This window comes from Cryptomeria japonica, chromosome 3 (assembly GCF_030272615.1).
Source record: "Cryptomeria japonica chromosome 3, Sugi_1.0, whole genome shotgun sequence".
Classification (NCBI taxonomy): domain Eukaryota; kingdom Viridiplantae; phylum Streptophyta; class Pinopsida; order Cupressales; family Cupressaceae; genus Cryptomeria; species Cryptomeria japonica.
Genome location: NC_081407.1, coordinates 501,900,677 through 501,926,484, shown reverse-complemented (window position 1 = coordinate 501,926,484; position 25,808 = coordinate 501,900,677). Strand labels below are relative to the sequence as shown.

At 35.5% G+C, this 25,808-nt stretch overlaps 1 protein-coding gene across 1 annotated transcript; it reads right to left on the bottom strand.

Moving 5' to 3' along the window:
- Positions 1–23,059: 23,059 nt before the first annotated feature.
- Positions 23,060–25,365, bottom strand: LOC131045433 (uncharacterized). Its single transcript, XM_057979019.2, has 4 exons — positions 25,252–25,365; positions 24,834–25,152; positions 24,535–24,608; positions 23,060–23,740 (listed from the first exon to the last, which is right to left on the bottom strand). Exons 1-4 carry the CDS (start codon positions 25,363–25,365, stop codon positions 23,060–23,062), a joined length of 1,188 nt encoding a protein of 395 aa, XP_057835002.2.
- Between the last annotated feature and the right edge of the window lie 443 nt (positions 25,366–25,808).

The window sequence follows — 25,808 nt, the reverse complement described above, 5'->3', positions numbered from 1 at the left end:
ATCATTCTGTCAGTGATACCCGATCATCCAATCTGAGTTAGTCACCTATCTCCTAACTACTGAAGAGTTTTATCATTAAGTACACAAGTAAAACAACATTACTAAAAACAATCACTAAACAGTTTGAGATATGCATGGAATATTTCTTTGTGTGCTGTCTTTTATATTGGTTTTCGATTATTATCCCCTTTGAGTGACTTGAGGAAGTCTATCTTGACTAAGAGGAGCCAGGATTGGGGGCATAATATTTTCTTTGTTTTCTACTCGTAGGAATGATTTTGATAATCTGGAAACAGCTAATCAACTGGGTGTATGTGATAAGAGCCTTCACATCAAGATGAAATTGCCACACATACCTTGACTCCACTTATTTGTATGCTACAGGGAGGTTCTCATCATTTCTTTGTCTGTTTTGAGGGAATTTCTTTAAATGTGCAATCTGGGTCCATGCGTAATCTGTCCAAGGATATGAATGAAAAAAGGGTCATTGTGGACAAGATAATTAATATTGCACATGAAAAGGAAGGAACTCTATCCTACCTACTATGTTTGTAAACGCTCAGTGATGAACATTAAGCATTTCAAATCTAGTGACTAGTTTTTAGGTTGCATTCATTTTTCATTTTGTGCATTTAGAGTGATTTCGGTATGGTAACAATGATCTCTTTATCTTCTGAATGAGAGTTTGAAGTATCATCATCTCTAAGCTAAGTGGTCTCTTTTTCATCATTTCTCTGATTGAGTACTTGTGTATTAAGATGTTATCTGCATACATACGCATCTTATATAGATTCATACATTCATTTGCATTCATATTATTGCAAAGAAAAAATAAACAATTTGCATTACTAGTTACTCATTTTCATCATTTATTTGCATATGAAAAGAAACAGAAAAAAACATCCATATTCATTTGCATTATATACATCCATACTGAACAAATATGCATACATATAGAAGAAAGCATCTCATAAATAAATTGACACAAGTACAATGAAATCAAATCAAGATCTCGTATATATAATCATCAATATCTCAGAGTACAAGTGATATAACTATCATATACAATCTCCCATCAGAGCAAGAATCATGTGGGCTACAAGAAAATGGGGTATCTAACAAAATCTAAAAGCTATAAAAAAATATAGCTCTCTACCTCTCCCTCATCGCCAAGTGGTGGAGGAGGTGGAGCCTGCTGATCGACATCCTATCTCGGTGCCCGAGCTCCCTCAGATCGTGCCATGTACTAAGAGTAGGGGACAACCTGCTGTGCTATAGGAACAACTATGCTATAAGCCACAACATAATAAGCCACTTGACTGGTCTGGTGCAAAACCTCCTACTGAAGAGAATCTCTCTCTACCCTCATCTTTGCAACCTGACGATCACGCTCTACCCTAAGCTCCACCATCTGATGATCACGCTTAGCTCTGACCTTAGCTAACTGATGATCTCTCTCTGCTCTAAGGTCCGCCAGCTGTTGGTCTCGCTCTACAAGCTATGTCTGAGCCATTGTAAACTGTGACTGTAGACTTGCTAATCGTGCTCTCATCGACCGTGCTACATGAGCTGCCCCCTACTCCCTCACATGCTCTCTGCCTCCATCTCCACCTCCAGCTCCACCCTACTCATCCCTCCTCTATCGTACCTATCTAGGAGCTACTCGCTCCTCCTCTCCTCCACCCTCTATTGTCATAACACCACTCCTCCTCACACCAACAACCCCTAGAGATCTACCCTATCCTCTCTGCTACTGTCTCCCCTCAGCTGGTACCTTGCTGCTGCTTGCACTAGGATCACCACCTGCCCACCTAGGAGCCTCTGCTTTCTGTCCCTGTCCCTGTCTCTGTCCTTGTTCCTATGCAGGGGCATTATCCTCAATCTTCTCTATAAGAGGTGCCTGCTTTGGTGGATCTATGAATCTAGGGAATGGATGTTGCTGGAACCAATCCCTGTACTAGGGTAATACCCACGCATCTGTAGTATCAATCAGGTAATCCCACCTAAGCTACAACAACCTTGTCAACTCCTGCATGCCCAAGGCGTATGATAACCTAGGCCCCCATCCTAGCCTCTCCTCATCTGCATTACGAGCATATGCAGTAAACTCCTATGAGATCTCCTGAGGCCTACCATACTGCCTCATCACCCGAGTACCAACAAAGCGCTCGATGACTATCACTGATCTGCTAATGAGACAAGTCATGAATAGATCTCTGCACACAGCTCTTCAGTTGTCCCAAGGCTCCAGACCTCTGTACGGTCTCCATACAACAACTATCAAATCGTCCAACTGCTGTCTCCAGTACTCTATCTTTCCTAGATGGGGCTGAGTAATGTATCCACAATATCTATAAACAATCAGTTACTGTGGATCTCTGGCATCATCCACTATAGGTCTGCACACTATGATGTGCTCCTAGGCCCATACCTACAAAATGAATACCCCTGCAACCATGCTCTTCCCCTCTTTGTATAGAATCTCATGGATCTCATGATACATGTGGGCTAAAACACACGAACCCCATCCTAATCTCTCAGGGTGATCCACAAGCCTCTGCAACATCCTTGCCCAGCCACATAAGAAACCCTGTTGTCCCATGTCTGGCATAAGGAAACAACTGATAAATCCTAGCTGATAGCCCGTGTAAGGATGTCTACATCGTGAAAAACCTATCTCAAAGCTAGTAGGCTAGGACGTTGTGCCGAATCATAATCCACCTTATCCCTAGCGAATAGAATCCTGAGAATCCTATATATATCCTTGGGAGTGATAGTCATCTCCCCAACTAGAAAATGAAATGTGTTATGCTTAGAATGGAATCTCTCAACAAGTACGGTGAGCATCCCATGATTCACATGGATATCTGGCATCTATAAAAGGTGAGTAAATATACACAAATCAATGTGCCAAATCTATATTGGATAACTCATGAACTAGCCTCATAGTAGGAGGATAGACACATCTGAAAATAACATGTGGTAATCAAACCTGCAAGAATCAAACAACAGAGCATCAAAGAATCATCCAAATTATGCTATAAGACAACTTAAACATCACGCAAATCCAAATACATTAATTGCCAAATCAAATTTTCATGTTTGCACCTTTAAAAATGCTCACTGTTTTTCATACGACATTTCACAGTGTGGGCAGAAACTCGCATGAGTCAGGAATAGGTATAGGATGACAAAAGACTCTGATACGATACAAAACAAACATTCACACAACAAAATGGTCTCTTAATCAAAAACTCATACGATACAAGCGGAGGTATAAAATGAAAAAAATCTAATGGACTTAAATGACAAAACAATACAAAGCAGTTTGTTGTACGCCACAAGATGTCATCTCGCATGACAAAATGACAATGACCGACTTGAACAAGACCAAAAATTCAAAAAATCAACAAAAAAAATTCAAAATTGATGAAATGAAAGGGCTAAAAATTAGACTCTTACCACTAGCTTGTAATTTCGTGGTCGATTATGACGTTTGTGGCGCTCAAATCGGTGCTCCTGGATCATAATGACCATTTTTATTCAAAGAAGGCTTTTTCAAATTTCAAACTTGGAGAGGTTAAAATGAATTGAAAATGACACTTTGACCCCTTATATAGCCCAAAACCTAATTTTTCAACTTGCTCCGCTGGAAATGAAAATTGTACCCTTAGCTAATTTGCCCGTCTTGATTCCATTTTCGGGATCAAAATCAAAATCCGAGATCATTTTCCTAGTCAATTTCAATACAATTTGGACCACTTAGCGCTTTCATCACATTCTCATTCTTTTCTTCAATTTGCACTCAATTTCACATCAATCATCGCTAAATCTTCACATGTTCCTCTGACTCAATCTTTGTGCTCAAGGAATCATGAAATATGCAAAAAGAAATTAAACTAAGATGCAATAATTTCAAAAAGCAAGCACAATATCTTCAATGACTCCAGAGGAAAAACTGTATAATAACAATAAATCTCCAGGGTGTTTTGAATGAGAGATGAAGGCTGAATTTATAGAGAATCACAAGAGAGATCAAGAAATAGAACAATCTAGGATAATTGAAATAATTGAGAAATCAGATTCAGTTAACCTTGAGATAGATTCCAATTATAGTTTAATTGAAATACATTCAGATTGTAAGTTTGAGTTTGCATTAGAGATATAATTCAATTAATTCCATGCACTTGAGATAAAAATAGGTAATTCCATGCAATTCTTTGATTTATTCAAGAAAAGAGTCTTTACAATGCAACATAACTTCTTTTCTCAAAAGCTTTGAGTTCCAATTTTAGAGAATGATTAAATTCCTTTTAATTACTTTTCTGATTCCACGTTCTCTCATTTTAGAAGAAAGAAATAATATCTCAAGTTTGATTTCTCTCTCAATTCAATTCTTTTATTTTATTTTCAATTTAACTCTTGCTTTGCATATTAATTCCTCTTTTGTGATTAAATGGTAAATTTATTAATTAATTAAGTATGCTAAGATATTTAATAAATTAAATAGGATAATTGATCAAAATGATTTTTTAATTAATTAATTAAATATTTAATTAATATAGAATAATTCACTTGCCATGTGACATTTGATGATTGAAGAATTAATTAATTGTGTGTTCAAAGTTGATTTAATTGCCTTTGGTTAGGACCTTGGTGATGTTGTCGAAATTAGGGGCCCATGGTTTAGGTGACCAATTTTAGGGTATTGCAAGTATGTCCACCTATAAAGCTGACAAAGTGACAAGTGAAGAGCTCTTGTCCAATGAAGGTGTGCTATTATGTTTTGCTAAGTGAAGTGACTGGGAAAAGGTTTTCCACCGACAAAACAACAATGTGCAAGCTTGAAGATAGACCAGTTAGGGTATAACCAATAGAGTTAGAGAACTGGTAGATGAACCCAACTGTGTGTTCGTCGATGACAAAAGTCTAAACTGACACGGTAACATAGTGAGTTGAGGTGCACGCCGACAAAGATGCCACATGGAGTCCAAGTGTCAAACCAATGGACCATGCATTGTCGATGAGGTAGGTGGTGACTGGTCGACATTAATGTCGATAGTGGATATCTCATGTCGAGTGCAGAAGGATGTAGCTCAAAACTGATCAAAGGAAAAAGATCTGATTCATGGAATCATGATCGATGCAGTGTGTCTAGGTGTTGATCAGGGTAAGTGAAGCTAACCATGTGATCGCTTCATGGTGTTTGACAAGTGCAGACTGATAAAGTTGTCATGTTTGCTAAATATATCAAACGTGTTTTGGAAGCAACGTGATTGGCGGTGATCGGATGTAGGTTGACTTTCTCTGAGAAGAGATATGATCCGATCTGATATGCCTCATGGTTGATGAAGGAATAGATAGACTTATAAAGAACTAAGAGGGGGGGTGAATTAGTGATAGCAAAAATAATAACACTTTAATTCCAGATCGGTAAAAAAATTAACCAGTTTACTTAAGACTTTGCATGCAATCCAAAGTGTTATAAAAGCATTCACAAGAAGTAAAAAACTCACCATAACACAAATGTTTATATGTGGAAAACCCAACTGGGAAAAACCATGGTGAGATGGGACTCACAAGTTAACTATATGTAGAAATAGGTAACTGACCAGTTAAGGTCTACAAAGTGCTCTGTTAAGATCAAATCTTGTTAAAGATCCCAAAGCCCTGTTAGAAGCTATACCTGGTTAAAGGTAATACCTTGTTAGGAGTAACCCCAGTAGAAGATTTCAAATCCAAACTAATGGATCACCTAGCTAGAGGATTTGTACAATGAAGCTTGTTAGAGGTTACCCGATTAGGGGATTTAACTGTTGTAGTGATTAGAAAACAACATGTGGTATGATCTAGGAATAACACATCTTGCTTGTATAGATCCTTTTTTGCTCACTCAATACTGCATCACCAACATACTATGCAACTCCTTCATCAAATCTAACTCATAACATCACTTGTATCTTGCATATTAGAAAAACTCATCACAATGTCTTTTTATAGACATTAGATTTCATGTCGGCTCAAGAACCTCATTACAATTTCCTAGGTTCAGTGAATCTGGACAATCTTCTATAACACATCACAAATCATCACCAAAAATGTTGGTTAGAGATAACACATCACGAGCAATGATAACTCATCATACAATCTGTAAAACCGGTTGGAACACCGATACTGGTTGAGTGTTAACCGCTTCCAACTCTCATACCGATTGTCTCCATTTACTTCCTTGTCTCTCTCTGTTGTTTCTCAAAACTGGTGTCAATGGAATTGACCAAAACTTATTGTCTTTACTGCTATACCGATTGTCTACATATACCGGCTAGACACCTTCATACCAATTAGACTTCTCTATACATATGATATCGGTTTGCAATACAAAGACTTAGGAGTAGTACTGGTTTGACTTAACTAAGATGACCATGACAATATGAACATATGTGTGTATATATGTGCCATCAATGACAACACATAAAGTCATCCAATACAAAAATCATCATCAAGCCAACAATCTCCCCCTTTGGCATTGATGGCAACACTTAGAAAATTTTAGACAACTAAGTGTGCTTACAAAAATGTATAGACTCCCCCTTAATAGTACATACAAAATTTTCACATCACATACATATTTGTACTCCCCCTTTGACAACAATGCCAAATTGAAAAGTAAAATACATATATATTACATCAAAATTTGCATAAAAAACTACATATATATAAATATAAGAGTTTTTCAAGGTGTGTACAATGCAATTATTAAGAAAATGTCACTGAAATGAATCTTCATCTATGCAAGATCATTATCCCATGTTTCTAAGAATGTTTTAGTTATCTCAACATTTGTCATAATTTGTGCAGCAAATTCTTCCATTGCGTCCACTGTGCTCATCTCTGGGGTTGCCAAAACCACTTCAAAATCCTTCTATGCCCTATGTAGAATTTCAAGTTTTTGGAATCAACTGGTTCTTCATTTATTTCAATGATATGATTCACTTAACCTGTTCAAAATCATAAACATCTAACAGATGTTGCAAAGCATCAACCGATTTGCCAAAATCTAAAGCTGAATCCTGTACTGGAATATAAGCATCACTTATCCTCTCTAGTTCCCTTTCGGCATCTTCTCACGTTTTCTTCAAATCAGAATAGAAAAATGGAACTTTAGATATTTAGCCAAAATTTTACCTCCAGTTTCAATAGCAGTTCTCAAAAGATCTTTATTCACTGATAAAACAATCTTGCCTTTATCAATTTGAGAAATTAATTGCTCTCCCCTCTTTTTCCTATAATCTTTTTCAGCTAAGGCATGTGCTGCCTCTTCAAGTGATTTCAGTTGGTCAATAGCATCAGCAACCAATTGTCCAAGTTGCCAATAGGGGTAGAAAAATTGCCACTATCAATATCTGGTAGGAGACTTGACAGAATGTCAACAACAATATGAATAATCACTGCTTCTTTTCTCTGATCTTTCAACCTTTTCTTTTGAGCCTTGGATTGCATAACTGTAAAAATATCCATTAGTTCAGATGCACTCAAATTATCTACATCTATAGGACCTTTAATGCTTATTGAGTCATCATCATCATCAACTATTATTTTATCCTTCTTTTCTTTCTCCTCTTCATCCTTTTTCTCTAGTTTCTCTTTCTTTGTCTCTATTTGTTTCTCTTGTGTGGCTGTAGTGACCCATGGTAGTTGACTTTCAACTTTGTGTTCACTTTCCAGTGGCGGTTGGATATCCACACTTGGTTCATTAACCGGTGCTTCCTCTGCTAATTGTTTCTCGACAATATCCAGTTGTTGTTCAGTTTCCTTAACCGGTTCAATGATGTTACAAGTTGTATCGATAGCATCCCTAATTTCTTTAGTTTCATCCACACAGAATATAACCGGTGGAGAACTTGTGTCATCCTTGTTCTTGATAGGATAGACTACATCCGGTGTAATAAATTCTTCAGCATCTAGCTCCAGTGGAGCTCTAGTCTCAGTCTGACTAGGTTTATTATCATAGCCTTTCAATAGTGCATTCATCCTCTAAACGTCTTGTTATATTATATGAGCATCATCTTCAACAGGTTGAGTCTTTCTGTTCAATAGTTTTAGTCTCCTTGTTTTAGAATGAAATTGTCCTTTATACTTAGCAAGCAATGCTAATAACTCTTCTCGAGACAACTCAGGAAAATATTGAACAAAAATTCTATTGATGATGTCTTGATCCTGATCTACAACCATTTTCCATTTATTTTCAATAATTGAATATAAAGAATCAAAAATGTCCTTTTTAATATCTTGTGGTAACCTATTATTTTGACACGGGTGATTGATTACCTCTTGAACAATTTCTTGTTTCTGACCTTCATCAAATGAATCAAAATATTCTTTTACATTATCAAATTGTTTCCTCCCTAATTTTTTTAAAGTCCTCTCAAAATCACTCTTTGGTTTGAATGTTGAAAGATTAATAGGAGTACTTTGTTTAGAAATGTCTCCTACTGGTTTGGATTTCTTACCAGTCAATTTCATCTTCTTTGATTCTTCTTCAGTATCATTTTCCTCAGATTTTTCGTGAAGAATGAGATGTCTACCTCTCTTCCTCGTTGCAGTCTACTTCTTTGCATATACATTGGGTACCAGTTCCTTCTTGATTTGAATACTTCTAGTTACCCTTGTACTGGTGGTCACAGAAGCTGGTTGACCAATTTTCTTCTTTTTCTCCTTGGCACTACTGGGTTGAGCAGGTGCAATCCTTTCCTAATAAGTTCCTAGTTTTTTCTTCTTTGTATCATTAGGAGATGCCAAAAGGTTGTTGGCATAACCAATTAGTAAGTCATAACTGAATTCATAGATCATTTCTTCCATTTCTTCTTCTCTGGGTTCAACGACCTCCATAAGGAAAATGTCAGTGGTTACAGTGAAACATATGTCTTTTTCAAAATGTTTCACCACTTCATCAGATAACCTTAATCTCATGCTCATTTTCTTTTTAAACTCATTGAAATACCTGTTCATAGCAACAGAAAATGTGTTCTTAACAACCTTAATGCTATTGTTGATTTGGGTTGTCACTGGTATGTCCTTAGACCATTGTATGTCACCAATTCTTGGAATAAAATTCTGAAAGTAGAAAAACAAACCAATCAATAGTTGACCATATTTATACTTTTGACTATTGTCCTTCGTAATTGATTCTAAGTTAAACATCAATTGACTTCTCATTGCCTCGCATAAATCATAATTTGCATCCTCTATCATCATCCTGTAGGCAAAATGCACACCAACAGATGGTACACTATTCATCCTGCTAGAATGGAATATCTGGTAGCCAATAACCATTGTTGTAAACCTAAATCCTTGATCTACAATGTTATTAAGCGATATAGCACGACTGTCAGTAGTGGTCTTTGTCAATGCAATAACAATCTCCTTTGAGATTGTCCTCAATTTTGCTACTTCACCGGTTTGGCAAACATCAGTTACTGCATGAATAACTTCCTTTGTGATAGTGTGAGACCTATCAAGATACATATTCCCTCCATGAACACGATTGAGGATAATCTTGACATGTTCTTCCTCAATTTTTTCTAGAAAATATACCACATTATGAAAACCTTTCTTATGAACCCTAATATATTTGGGTTTGATTTTCCCTCTCTTATCACACAAATATTTAAGCTGAGAATAGATTGCTAATGACCCTAGATCCTCAATTTTACAATCTATGTACCTAGATAAATCACCTTTGATCAAAACACCTTGGGGAACTTGAGACAATGCATTATAAGATTCTATTTTATCTGATCCCATAGACTCCATAGCTTTCACAGTAATAAAAAGACTTTCTGCTTGGGTAGATGATGATGCCATTTTAGATAATCTTAATTCGAGAGAGAGATTAACAAAAACAACTTATTCCCTTTGCGCTGGTAGGGTTTTTGATTTCTCTCTCATATGCACACCCGATTCACCTTTCCTTAGCTTCAAATTCGATTCAACTTTTAATCCGTATCACAAATCCATTCCCAATCTGCTAACAATGCTCTGTTTCACTTTGTAAGTGCTCAAAATGATTATTCAAATGCAATTAGGGTAAAAATAACTTAGTGAAACTTCCTTTTATTAACTTACCCATTACATTTATTAAATTACCTATAGGGTAACAAACCCTAATTACTACTTAACAAACTCGCTTGTACCGGTTGGTAATCCTTAGAAAACCGATAGATAGCAATATCAAAATTCTTACATTACAACTCAAAATGCAAAACCCTCTTACCATACACTCTTCAAGGTATCTGAAAATATATTTACTGATATACTCCCCTTAGGCTTGTTGAAAAGCTCAGTTTACTGGTGTAGCAATCTTCACACTCGGTGAAGGGTTTGATTCTTCAAATGGCTTGTCCTCACTTTTCTTTTTCCAAATTATATTCATCTCTGCTCTAGTTTTTTTCAACATCAACCTTCTGCATTCCTTTCTGATCTTTAGAGTGGTTTACCAGTTTGTTCTTCTTAGTTCTACAAAACTTGGCAATGTGTCTCAATTTGTGACAATGATAGAAGGCCATCCCAGATGCTCTCCAAGGTCCTACATTACCTCTTCCAGTCCTTCTTCTGTAGTTCATAGCCACATGTCCATAGTTATTGCAAATTGTGCAAATCACATTGGTTACCCTTTCCTTTTCATAGGGACTCAACCGGTTGACATAGGGTTTTTGCCAGTTCATGTTTCTCTGGTTGTCATAAGTCCTCTAGTCATCAAAAGGTCTTGGATTCATGTGAGGTGTCAGATTGTTCGCTCCATATCTGCATTCAATTGATCTATGTCCATACATGTTGCATGTGTAACAATGACCTTCAAATCTTCTAGACACATATCTAGTATTAGCATTATATCCTATATTCTCATTAGATCTGCTTCTACAAACATTAGCAGTATGTCTGGGTTTGTGACAAATAAAGAAAATAGGTTTGTAAGCTTTCTTATCGGTAGGCTTCTTAGCCTTAGTAGCAGTTTTACCTTCATGCATATTGCTCTTGGTACCAGAAGATTCTAATTTCTCAGATGTATTGAATCCTAGTCCAGATGTGTCACCTTTCATCCTTTGAGATTGGATCTATTCATCTAGCATAGAGGAATTCTTGTTGAATTTATCAAGTTTCCCATTAGCCTCAGTAAGCTCTTCGGTAAGATCTTCATTATGTTGTGTAAGAGTCTCTCTAAGAGACATTTCCATTTCAAGATCTAACTATAATGCTTCCTTCTCTTCCTTCTCCTCATACCAATGATCATGCAAAGCTACATTCTCCTGCTTGATCTGATAAATCTCATGATCTTTCTCTTTGATCTGGTCTTCAGCAACCCTCATAGCTTCAAGTTCTTAACTCATACGGATTATAAGAGCTTCAAGTTCTCTCCTTAGATTGAGTTTTTCACCATTCAGTTTATCCACTTCTTCAGCTAGTGCATCAATGTTAGCCTCATCTAAAGAGATGTTGTCAGAGATCTCCAAATTGCTCAGTTAGTTTTCTCCTTTTTACTTGTGAAGCCTTGAATCTACCTCTCAGGGTTTCAAGCTCATCCCTAGTTGCATCAAGTACTCTAGCCATCTCTTTGTAACTCATATCCCCCCTAATAGCTTTATGGTTTCCTTCCAAGTGATTAAGCCTTAAGGAAATTAGGCTCTGATACCAATCAATAGACTTATAAAGCACTGAGAGGGGGGGGTGAATCAGTGATAGCAAAAATAATAACACTTTAATTCCAGACCGGTAAAAACAATTAACCACTTTACTTAAGACTTTGCATGCAATCCAAAGTGCTATTAAATCATTCACAACAAGTAAAACATTCACCATAACACAAGTGTTTATACGTGGAAAACCCAACAGGGAAAAACCACGGTGAGATGAGACTCACGAGTTAACTATCTGTAGAAATAGGTAACTGACCGGTTAAGGTCTACAAAGTTCTCTATTAGGAGTGAATCCCGTTAAAGATCCCAAAGCCCTATTAGAAGCTATACCTGGTTAAAGGTAATACCCTATTAGGAGTAACCTCGGTGGAGGATTTCAAATCCAAACTAATGGATCACCTGGTTAGAGGATTTGTACAATGAATCTTGTTAGAGCTTACCTGGTTAGGGGATTTAACTGCTGTAGTGATTAGAGAACAACAGGTGGTATGATCTATGAATAACACATCTTTCTTGTATAGATCCTTTTCTACTCACTCAATATTGCATCATCGACATACTCTGCAACTCCTTCATCAACTCTAACTCATAACATCACTTGTATCTTGCATATTAAAATTAGTAATCACAATGTCTTTTTATAGACATTCGATTTCATGTTGGCTCAAGAACCTCATCACAATTTCCTAGGTTCAGTGAATCTGGACAATCTTCTATAACACATCACAAATCATCACCAAAAATGTCGGTTAGAGATAACACATCATGACCGGTGATAACTCATCACCCAATCTGTGAAACCGGTTGGAACACCGATACTGGTTGAGTGTTAATCGCTTCCAACTCTCATACCGATTGTCTCCATGTGCCTCCTTTTCTCTCTCCGCTAATTCTCAAAACTGGTGTCAATGGAATTGACGAAAACCAATTGTCTTTACAGCATATACCGGTTGTCTACATATACCGGTTAGTCACCTTTATACTGGTTAGACTTCTCTATACATATGATACCAGTTTGCAATACAAAGACTTAGGAGTAGTACCAGTTTGAATTAACTAAGATGACCATAACAATATGAACATATGTGTGTGTATATATGTGCCATCAATGATAACACATAAAGTCATCCAATACAAAAATCATCATCAAGCCAACATGAACCTTTGCATGCCAGAAGTTTGAATGTTGTTTTGGCAGGAATGCATAGTATAAATATGCAAATTGAAGACCAGATATGGGGCTGATACACAAGAGAGTGACGCCAGTGAAGTGAGTGTAAATCAAAGAGCCAACTAGTTAGAGAATTCATCAAATATCACAAAGATTGAGTGTTGGAGGTGCAAACAGTGAGAGGGTTTGATAGAGGCAAAACTAGCAAGGTCAAAGTAACGGGTAAACTGCAAAGTGAGTTGCAGTGGTGTAAACCGATAGTTCTAGAACTTGTAGAAAGGCAAAGAAGGAGTTGCAGTGTAGTGTAGTGTGAGCAGTTGAGGAGATCCGATAAGCCAAAGAACAGTGCAGAGTTAAACCGGTAAGTGGAGTAGCCGACAAGCAAGAGAACCGGTAGTGATCAAAGATCGAAGTACCGACAGAGAAGAGGTAGAGGCTGGATCAATAAGGTTGTAGTAGAGAGTGAAGGAGAGGAGGATTTGAGTGAGAAGAGAACCAATAGAGAGTAGAGCAGAGGAAGACCGGTTGAGAAGAGTAGAACCAAAAGAAAGATTGCAGAGGTTACAAATACATTTGTAACTGAGCATTAACATTTGTAATTGATATATGGCATTGTAATCACTGAGTTGGAGCTCGGTGTAGGGGTTGGTGCTCCTTGGGTTGGTTCCCTAAATTAGGGGTTGGTTCTCCTTGGGTTGGTTCCCAAAGTAGGGGTGGTGCTTTTTCAGTTGGTGCCCTAAATGTTGTAACCAATATTTTATTGTGAGGCTGGATTGGAGCAATAATCTCCAGCAGTATTTCTCACCAAGGTTTTTCCCATGTTGGGTTTTCCTCGTATATCGGGTGTTGTGTGATATGCCCTTTTGTGTCATCACCCTATCTCACTGGTATGTTTGCTTTATGTTAGATCTGCTAATCGGTATACTCACACTTAGGATTAAAAGGTTAAAGTTTGGAAACCACTGATTCACCCCCCGTCTCAGTGGCATCTTGTGTTCAACACGTGTAACATTGTGAAAACATATAAGATTTACTAAAAAATATTTTTAGTGCCACCAAAATCATCACAGTGTGAAAAATGCCTAATTGTGATGAATTTTTCATTCTCATGTGGTGTTTATCTATAATAAATTTAGTTTTCCAAGTGAAAATAAACCATTCTAGTAAGCATGTGTCGAAAATAAGCCAAAATAAAAAACTTTAACTGTCCTTCATCAATCATTAACTTGAATTCTACTTGAATTGCACATTGAAAATGTACTCAATCCTTTAGATGACAAAAAATTTAGTGTTTCCCCTTACCAATACCTATTCTTGTCATGTAAAGTTGTTTTCAACAACCATGTAGTTGTTTGGGCCATTTTAATGAATTACAATGGAAACCAATAAAAAATCTTGGTCTTGTTGGACTTTAGAGTTCAAGAGGAACTTATGCCAAGAAATTTGAACTTGAAAAGGTTAGACTTTGAAGGCCATAGGTAACAAATACCTTATACTATTTGGGATAGAAAGGAAGGGAAGTATAAATGAGGAAGTTCAGAGGTGTGAACAATGAAGAATGTTGAGGATCAAAGATGGGAAATGAATCATACCACTAACACATGAGGGGAAGGGGAAGTTTGAGGGTTTAACTCTAAAAGGTCTTTATGAGGGAATAGAGGAATTATGTGCTTTCAAGGGTAAAATAAATGGGTATTGAGAATAAAGTAAAGCTCAACATGCTTGTATAAAGGAGCTCATTAGACTTTAGATTTTAGAGGGGATAAAAGGGACGTATAGAAAAGGATGGTCTAAAAATTCTATCCTGAATGACTTAGAAAAAAATTGGTTTACTATGCAGAAGTTAGATTTGGATGAGCACACATGCAAGTTCATACTCTCAAATACTTAGATGATTTTTAGTCTAAGCAAAAGTAGGGTTCAAAGGGGAATAATTTTTTGGAGATGGGTGAGTTTGAAGGTGCAATAGAGTAAAGGAAATAAAATTTAGGTGAGATGACATAAAGTGGAAAAGGAAGTTTGATGTTTTGAGAAGAACAAAGGAAATCAAGAAAGCATGCCAAGTAACAAAACTCCAATATAAACATAGAATTTAACATTTCCAATCAACAACCTAGACACCTACACATTCCTTCAATATTTGGAAGCTACAACACAATATAAGAACATGGATAAAATAGAGATTGAAACAAATGAAATTATAAAAATGAGATATCCATGCAAGACTTCTTAGATTGGTAATAAATGGGGGCCAAACATAGTCAAAAAATATGAGCAAAACTTTGGAGGCAAAATTTGACTGCATTTATTCATGTCAATGCCCAATAGCCTCCCACTCATGTGTATATTGAAATAATGTCTAGGTTACCAACATACCCATAACTATATATTGATATTTGATAAATTGTACAACATGTGAACCAAGTCCATGCGAGCTTGCCACCTACATGGGTAACAACATTTAGACTACTACCTATGGCCCAAGTGTCCTCATCAAGTGGTAATACATGACATATCTAGAATAAACCATGTCACAATCTCCTCTCTTATGCAAAAGAACCCCTCTTTCTTCCAATTCATTTTGGATGTCTTCAAGTCCCTCGACAAGCATATAAACTACATCTAGGGGTTCCATTGACAAAAGACATTATGAATTTTCTATATGAGAACCTTCAAGGTCATTAAGAACTCTAAAGAGTTACCACATATTTATTAGGATATGAGAAGGAGTCAAAACCATCAAAGGATTCTTGGGTTTTAAAAACCCACATGACCTCCAACAAGTTCATATTTAAACTTTCTCAACGTTTGAGAACTTTGCAAACTCTTTGATTCTTCATTGGTGATATGCAATGGAAGGAGAACCATGAATAATTTTAAATGTTATAGGAACACCTTGAAGTGATAATATCCTTTACAAAAATCCACATGAGAAGAAAAATGTAAATGTTAGGGATTTCACATGAGTTAGGAGCTAGAACCCATCAAGGGTTCTCAAGGTTTCAATAATTCCCATACCTCTAACTTAGTTCTTGAGGAGGTTGAAACCTCCCAATTGGCCTAAATTAACCAAATTTGCTCATTTTTTTGCCAAAGTAAAACCCTAGACACTTATTAACCCCTTTAGCAAGATGGAATCATAACTTTGGCCAAATCTTCACCTAAAATTCATCTTTAAGAAAACAACAAAAATCAATTGAAACATGACCAAAATTAAACTACAAAAAAAAATGAACCTACAATTTTTTTTGGTTCACTTTGATCACTCATGCACTATATGCTCTTGCATCATTGATTGTTATCTCTCTTAAAGTATTCTATGATCCTTCCTTGGAAATATCACTCATGGTAGCTATATCCACTAAATTGAGATTCTTAGTTTATAAGTTTTTCATATATGTAAATGTTGATTCTTACCCTTACAATTTTGAGAATATCATTGATTTGGTTTTCCTCTTTAATGACAGTGCTCCAATAGTTACATCATCATCTTATTTGGAACTTTTTCCATTTCATCCTTCACATTCCCTAGAAATCTAACTTTCTACACTTGGACTTAGGACTCCCGATCAAATATTAACATCACTTACCACTAACATAGATACCAATAAACATGTTCTAAAGTTCATAGTCTTATTTTTCTTCCCTCACATTCCTTAATAAATTAGAAGGGTTTCTAAGATGCATCTATGGGGATATATCTTCCCAAGGAGTACATTCCATTCAAAGAAAGTTGACCTTCATCATCATACAATATTACCCATCCATCTTTAGTGCAAGAAGATACACCTTGGGGGCTACCTAGCTAACTCTTTCTCTCTTCATTTAATCTTCTATGGTCTCTCTCTCTCTCTCTCTCTCTCTCTCTCTCTCTCTCTCTCTCATTCTTTGAGAGGGAGAGAATAATATTTTTGTCCATGTGTACCTAACATGACCTCATTATTGGGATCCATTTTTAATGCTCACAAAATATATTTAAGGTGGGCAATGCAATAAGATACTTCACCTTGGATAGTATTATATCTAAAGTTTAGTATTGTATCTATTTACTAATTTTTGTTAGGATAATAGGATATTTAATTTCTCTCACCCAAGTAGATAACAATGGCATGTGTAACTCTTGACTTGAGGTCATTAAGTATCACCATTTACTCATCAATTTTTCATTGACAAAAGTTAGGTACCACCTCTATCTAATCACGACCAATTGTTATTTCACTTAAATAAGTCAACTCATCTGGTAATTGGGAGTTACCTAATAACATATTTGATACATGCCATCCTGACTCACTTATCCAAGAGGTCTATATATTTGATCTTTACTCATTGTACATTACATCTCATTCATTATTAATTATAATAGAATAACATCATTTTCATTTATAGTTTTATGGGTAATTCATAGACTATAGGTCGATGTGAACTTTTCTTATCATAAAATTTAACACATCCTAGGGATTGTGAAATATTGCATCTTTCCTAAAAATATTTTTCTTTTTTTGTTTTGTTTTAATTGTTTGCAAAGTGGGTTAGTCATTATGTTTGTGTTGAAGTACATGTTTATTTTTATGGTGTAAAGTTTGTGTACATGTTTTTATTGATCTAAATGAATCTATTGTGGTCACATGAAGATAAATTGTGGATGCAGTTGTCCCACATAGTCACATAGGTTGGATCAAAGTTTACTCTTTAAAATTAAATGTACGGGCCCATGTGGAACTACATAAGAAAAAAAAGTGGTATTTATATGTCATGTGTTGTTACATTGATTTTTTTTTTGGCAAATTGCTACAAAGGGGGCAGCTCCCATTTCATTAATCACAAAGAAAACAAGATACATGATTTTAGTGGCAACAAGAAAATAGGGTCCTTATGGATTCTATGGCCTCTTTAGATCTACTCAACCTCTTAGGAGTGAAAAAATCCCCATTTACACCCATCATGTACACATATGTCTCAAGATTGTTCCTACTCAAGCCATCTCTCATAATTTTTGCAATGTCATGCATATCCTTGTTTTTTAGAGTCACCTCTATGTCAAAAGCATCAACAACGAAATTGTTGAAGGCTTAAAACTTAAGTCTCTTTAGGGCCTTCACAGTTGTGTCCTGAAGATGGGGGGAAACCATACACTTGACAACCTTTTCCACTACCTCATGGTCCTTGGTAGTTCACGCTAGAATGTAGAGAAATCTCTCAAAGAGCTCAACATTGTGTGCATGGATAGGACCTAGGTGCTCATCCCCTAAGATATTCCTTACCACTTCCCCTTCCTCATCCCCATCTAGAACAAAGATACCCTTTAGTTGTGATTCCATTGAAGCCTGGTTACAACCATATTCAAATTATGGGATAATCACTGTATCCACCTCCTTAGACATTCACCCAACCATTTTTTTGCACCGAGATGTTTTCACCTTTGTCTATATGCTTAGTTTAATAATGAAGGCTATCTTGGTAACTTCCATGAGAGATGTCTCTTCAACCCAATAATTTTGAGATCAATCTTTGGATTAGGCATTTCAAGATTTGGATAGATCCCCCAGACATCTCCTTATGTACCATTTGTGCATAATGAGATCCCAATGAGGGTTTTGTCAGAACTGTTTGCTTCATAGCACATCAAAAGCTACGTCTATGAACAAGATGTTGTCACTAAGGCTCAAACTAGTACAAGCCATGATATCATTTGAAATGATAACATCATTTGCCTGATCGATTTCATGATTAGATAGGAAATCTGCCTCTTGGTTTTCTTCATGAAACACATGTTTTATTAATAAATCTAGTCCTTCTAGGATCTCCTAAATGTCATTCACCCACATTCTAGATTTCCAACTTAGGCCATTTACAGAGCTAACAACCTGAATCATTTAAGGAGTCTCCTTCAATATCAATATTGAGGATATTACCCTTCTTACATAATCTTAGGCCACCAAGGAGGGCCACAAATTTGACATCATTGTCAGTACCATTGAGAAGCTTAATGAAACCTCCCCATATTAGATCACTAGTGTCACTTCTCACAATGAAACCAACACCAAACCATCCAGGATTTCCCTTGGAAGCACAATCAAATTTTAGTTTCAAATGACCCTTTGGTGAGAGAAAATTGAATATTATTAATATTTTGACATAATATTATTTTATCAAGTCACTAAACAATACATTCAATATTTTGAGCCTTACCAAAATCCTAGTCATATACTATTTTCTAGCTAGCTATGGGCTTGTAGCTGATCTTCCTTCCACCAAAAGTATACTATCTAAAAAAAATGAGATCCAGTCATCTACTATTCTATGGTTATATGTTCCTTCTAAAATTGCCTCATTTTTAGTGTCTCCAACACTAGATTTCAAAATAGTCATGCACAAGATGACCTCGCAAATGCCATACATGGAAAGAATGAATGAGTGCAGTTACTAATATTATGCCAAGAGGCATCTTCTACATCCATAACACAGATTGAATGAGTGTAGTTACAATCGCACAAAAGTGGAAGTGAATTAGTATGTGGATTGGGAGAGTCAAGTAATTGGCACTCCATCGCCTTCATTTCCGCATGTCCGTAGAACTTCTATTGATGAATAATGTTGTTGCACGTATGATTGATTTCTTGAATATTTTTGGAGCAATCCATTGTACATACTAGATAGTTTTTGTTCTTATTTTTGTGCCTTCTATAGGATGCTTAAAGATTTGGATGGGAAGACACCCTTAGATGTTTCTAAGTTGAATGATCAAAAGGATATTTTGAAGCTTCCCAAGAAGGATGCATTTTTGTAGGCTTATAAAAATGATATGTATGAGTTTTAATAATGTTAAGTAGTTGAATGCTACAATTTATATGTGCCTATTCTACAAATATTTTATTTTCCTTGGGATAAGATGTCATCAAATAAGCAAATAGATCAATTTTATTCAAATGAGAGCCACCCAATTTATTATCATCACATAAACAATGAGATTATTTGGAGGTACTCCACAAGCTAAATATTTTCAAAAAAACTTTTAAAGTTGTTATGCTACCAAAAACACGCTGGCAAGACAATCCACATAAATGATATTGTAACTCTCATAGAGTCCCCATTATTGACTTATAGTCTTATTTACCATATCATTATTTTCCAACATAAAACTACTAAAAAAATATGTTATGTGTATATTGAACTTTAGTAGTAAATAAATTGCATGATGAAGAAACAATGATGGGTTTTCTTTTGTGCTCTTCGTTTTTCAACTGCTAAAAAATTATGATACATTCTCTCGCTCTTATTCACTTATGTTTGGGTTGTACTTCTAAAAAATCTTATAAACTTCATCATCTAAAAAAATAGAAGCATTCAAAGTTTACTCATTTGCCTAAATATTGATGTCTTCACTACTGTACTTAGCTCCCCATGCTTTCACCTTTTTCAAATGCACTTTCCATGGTAGTCTTTTGTCATTTAATGCTATCTAGCACATACATTACTATATGCACACCTTTTATATCACAAGACATCTTTGTACTTCAATCCTTTCTTTTCCACCACCTATTGTAGCATCATCAATGCAAATTTAAAATATTTAAAAAATAATATAATATTTTATTAACCTTGTTAAATTATGAAATATATTATCAAATTTATTTAATTATTTGATTAGTAGTATAATAATATATTTTTACATTCTTAAAGTATGATTTTAAATTATCACATTCATATATTTAGTTAGATGTTGGTTGACAATGTTTAACAAAAAAATTTGTTTCAATTTTCTCTACTATTTCAAAAATACTTGTAATTTTATTTTGTATTTTTTTAGACTCCAAGATGAGTGCTAGGTGTTTGGTGCCATTTGTTTGTATTGGATCCTTGATTTGATTCTCTAGCATGGTACTGATTATATGTTGTTGTTGCCTGAGCTAGAGTCATTTCTTCTTCATACTGTTTCTAAATTTTCTTCTTAGCTATTGCGATACAACTCACAAGGGCAAAACTGTAATATTGGTCTACCTTATATGAAAATGTTTTCCCTTGATCCATGGATGAAGCAATGGTATAACTAGTGAACAGGGTGTTTGTTTGGATACTGCTTATATCTTTTTTGTTTTGATTCTTATTTTCAGTCCTTTGTTTGATTTTCACAGGGTTGATAGGATGTCCCTATTTCAAGGATCTTCTTCCAAACATGCAAAGTAGAGATTTTGATTTTGTTAACTTGGTGATTTTTTTTCAGAAGTCGCCACCTTCTTTTGTGAAAAGAAGGCAAATCAATAATCTTAAAATTTTAATTCTTCCCTAGCGGAGTCACCAATCTATTGGTTCCCAAATCAACAAATTGCAAAATGCTAAGTGTATGCCAAGTTCTATTATCAAGATTCACAAGTGATGTGGCCACCAAACAAGAACCACCCCAAGGGTTGCTATCTTTTTCTCTTTAGGATTTGATATACCTTGGCGGGTGTACCTCTAGCATCAATCAATCATTTACTTCTTATGATGATAACAAAGCATATTGTAATCCTCACACAAATTATAAGGTTTGAATGAATAATACCTTTAAACAGACAACCATTATTCAATCTATTTCATTATGGAATGAGGCTATTGGAATAGATAATTAAAATACAAAACTACTCCTACTCCTACTACTGAAAAAACTGATTGGATATTTTGTTGAAAGAAACCCTAAGAACAACCAAGATTGGTGCCTTCTCTACAAGGTAACAAAGTCCAAATAACAAGTATCTTCCTCCTAATTGTATTTGAAACTGTTTGCCACTTTATCTAATGTAATATTATTAGGTTCTTCTTTCTAATCCAAGTGATTCCTTCAAATTATTGACTTATTAAGTGAATTCATTCGTGCCTTGTAGAAACCAATTGAATAAATCACACAAAGCAAAATACCTGCTTTGATAAATCAGAAATATCCTTGATATATTGATCTAAATAATAAGAAAGAAATCAATTTGGAGATAACCATATAACATGTATCATATTTTACCACAAACAATTAGAATCAAAACTTAGACACAAGATCCTTGCATTATATTATTGCCACTACAAAAAAGGTGTTATGTTCCTGTTGAGGTCTTTCTGTTAGATAATTGATTAATCCCAAAGACACTGAGAGGGGGGTGGGGGTGAATCGGCGTTTGACCAGTAAATGAAAGATTTAAACTTATTTACAATTCTATAACTAAGATTAATATGTCGGTAAGGAAACAGTAATGCAGTAAAGAGAAATAAAGGAATAAACATCAATGCACACCATAACACAAATATTTTGGCGAGGAAACCCGGTAAGGGAAAAACCTCGGTGGGATTGTGACCCACAATATTTACTCACTGGCCATATTAATAAATATTACTAGTACATAAGGGGCCTGCACAAGCAGGAAGACCAACTACCTAGAGCTCATTGCTCAACAACAAAAGTGGAGTCTCACTAACTACAACATCATACTGATGTAAACATAAAAAAGAACTCTTACAACTTGCTTCAAAATGCTAGATGAGTTTTTTGTTGTGCTCTGTCTGATACCAGTTTTGCCTCTGCCAAAAACCCTAGCCGGTATGCTGTAAAATGATTCTGCTTATACAGAATAGTCTTCGCTCTTCTCTGCTTCTTATTTGCTCTGAAATGAATACATCAAAATGCATATACAACTATTCGCTATCATATCCTATATATATCTCTATCTTATCTCATATTATCACTTCTTTTTAAATGACCTACAAGAACTCATAAATATATGAGTCTTTACAATACAACATGTCGGCCATATAATTATATTTTACATTATAATTTATTTCGCATAAACAATATTTATTTTCAAGTCGGCCTGGAATGCCGGTATAATCTTCTACCGGAGTAAACTAGATGTCGATGTGAATGAGCCTTGTTGTATCTACCAGTGCCAGTAGGTGAAGTCTATAGCCAGTTGATCCTGTGGAACCTTGTTTCCATCAATGAAAACATCCACCCTTCTCATCTGAGTGTATAATGCCATCAATCTCCCCCTTTGGTATTAATGGCAACACTCATGAGAAAAATAAAAAACTGTGAATCCAAAACTATGAGTGCTCCCCCTAAGCAAATGATCTATTCATATTCTTCTATACCTTTTCTCCATGCCTTTCTCAATAAATTTTTCTCACTATACACTCCCCCTTTGACATTAATGACAAAGGATGTCAAAAAAGTTTACTTAGATCCCTGAAGTCTATTGTGTACAATTTGAAAAATATCTGCAAGAACTAAGTTCAGACCCTGCATGAACTTCGTATTGTCGGTAATTATTGTTTCTATTTGCCTGATCATTCCAGTAAGATAGTGCATTTTATGTTCCAATGTTCTATCTCCTTGAATTTTAGCCTTTGATAGTGCATTCTGGTGAGTGATTAGATTGTCCAATCTTGGACCAAGCTTATTCTTCAACTCCCTTGCTTTCATTTTTAGTCTTGCCTTTTCTTTTTCAAGATTTTCAATCTTCTTCTCATGTGTAGCCATCTCATGTTCTATGACTGATGTTAGTTCAGAAGGACCAATTATATTATCCGCAATATCATCAATTTCCTTTTGATTTTTTCTGATCTGATCATCAATATCTTCTGTTAGTTGATGTGATTTACAAGCTTCTCGGTATAATTCCTTATACTCCAAAATGGTAGAGTTCAATGCTGGTAGCAGTGTATCAATCTGCTGTGTACATTCCTTTATTATTTTTCTAAAGAATACCTCCTTTTCTTTATCAATTTTTTCTTGAATAGTCTTCTTATTTATTTTGTCTAATGACTGCATGTTAGCAGAAATAAATTTGGACAATGTGTCCAATTTAACTATCGAGCCAATAATATGATCTACCTTGCACTCCAGTGCAATCATCTGCAAAATTGGTAGAGAATCATCGATAGTCTTAAATGCTAAGGCATTACACTTGGTTAGTTTCTTTATAGAATCCAATAGTACTTCTATGACAGATGTTGGTCTGAAATCCAAAATTGAAGTACTGGGAGAGGTGCTAGGTTCTGCATTATCTTTCTTCTCTTCTCCTAATTTCTATATGTCATCATTATTTATATCCTTAATAATTACATCGTTTGTATTTTTTACATTATCATGCTGAGTGTCAACTGCCTTGACTGGTGAGTCAGAGATCTCAATATTTACGAAATTGATTTCTTCCCCTCAAAAATTTCTTTATCTACAACTTTATTTGTATCATCAATAGTTATATTATCAATATCAATATTTACAGGAGTGTTAGTGGGTTGGTCCTTACCAATTTTTGGAATAGAGGTATCATCCATTTTAATGTTGATGTCCTAAGTATCAACCTTCATTATGAATAGAACGTTTGACTCAGGGTCAACCACATTTGTTGCTTTTTCTTCCTCTGATGTCTTTTCTGCGGGCTGATTCTGCACTTCTACCTATGCCTTTGCTACTATCGGTGGGGTGTTCGGGGTCAGTGGTGGTAAGTTATCCTTTATTGTTAAGTCAGGGACACTGCCAACTTTATTCTTCCCCTTAACACCTTTTTGGTATACCTTAAAAAAAGATTTATCAGCTTTTTGTCTTTCTTTTTCTTCTCTTTTCTCTTTCTCCACAAAGAAAATATCCCTTTTGTCTGTTGTCTCATCTGCGATTTTCTTTGTCTTGTTGGACATGAGGCTTACTTTCCGGTGACCACTTATAAAAATAGTTATGTTAGCCTCTGCTATCAATTCATCTATTTCTTGAATAGACTTGGCTGGATGAACAACCAACAATGCTTCAACCTTTAATTTCTTGTCCAATTCCATGATGGACATTCTTTTTGCCTCAAGTCTTAGATATAAGTCATTGGGGAGAACATCAATGACTTCAACAAGAATTTTCTTAAATATATCTAAATACAAGATTATGCTTTCTTCAATAGTGTTCTTATCCGAATCATCAAAAGAATGATAAAACTTATTGACATTGTTGAGATTACCATCCTGAGTTAATTTATTAACGAGCTTTGTCAGGAAAAGTGTATCAGATATCTTTGGTGTCAATTCCTTCTGTGCAATCTTCTTTTTTGGACCGCTAGGCTCTTTCATAGCGTGTTCTTTCTTCCTAAGTGTCCTTGTCTTCTTTGGTGACGGAACAAGAGCAGGTGTCGATGGAGATTTTCTCTTCTTCCTACCCACCCTTTTAAACTCTGCATCTTTGTCACTATCAGTCTTAGATGAGGTAACAACAAGGGAAACATGTGTTACCGGTTGCTGGTCAGATTTTTTTTCTTTTATGCTTGCAGCAACATCATTGAACTGTTCAAGTTTCAATATTCCCTTGGTAACATTTTCGACAAATTTTGAAGCATCTTTCAATGTTTTATCCCTCTTCTTTCTTTTCTTCTGAATAGCAACATCTTTCTCTATGGTTTCAACAGTGCCAAAGAACTTCTCAGTAGGTTCTGGTGGGCCATCTAGAAGTCTCTTGGCATAAGTTTCCAGAATGTTGGTGTCCACTTCATATCCCATTTCTATTACCCAAACAGTTCTAGGTGTGACAACCTCCATCCATGTTTCATCTCTCTTTATAACAAAGCATATCAATTTGTCATACTTATCAACAATACTCTGAGGGATACTTTCCCTTTGCTTAATTCTTGCTTGAAATTTTTTGAAGTATCCCCATACCTGCTTGTTTCTTTTTGAACCCATGCCGGAAATTGCCTCCTTAATCTATTTTCCATCAGAAATAATATAGGCAAATTCTCTATGGCCTGTGTCGGGAATCTCCTTCAAGAAGTATAGCATCAAACATACAATTAAATTCCCAAATTTGAATGTTCCCTTTTTATCACCTTTGATTTTGTCCAAGTTATCTATCAATTCATCTTTTAACCATTCACAAAGATCAATTTTTGCATTATTCTTTACCATTTCATAAGCACTGTGAATGCATAGATTGGAAACATAAT

Excerpts from the sequence above, each read along its gene's own strand:
- LOC131045433 (XM_057979019.2), bottom strand. The coding sequence starts at position 25,365 with ATGGGATATGAAGTGGACACCAACATTCTGGAAACTTATGCCAAGAGA. Across the intron at positions 25,153-25,251 it reads TTGAAACCATAGAGAAAGAT|TTCAATGATGTTGCTGCAAG; the intron begins GTTGCTATTCAG and ends AAACTTGAACAG. Across the intron at positions 24,609-24,833 it reads TAATAAATTAACTCAGGATG|CCAAGTCTATTCAAGAAATA; the intron begins GTAATCTCAACA and ends TTGTTCATCCAG.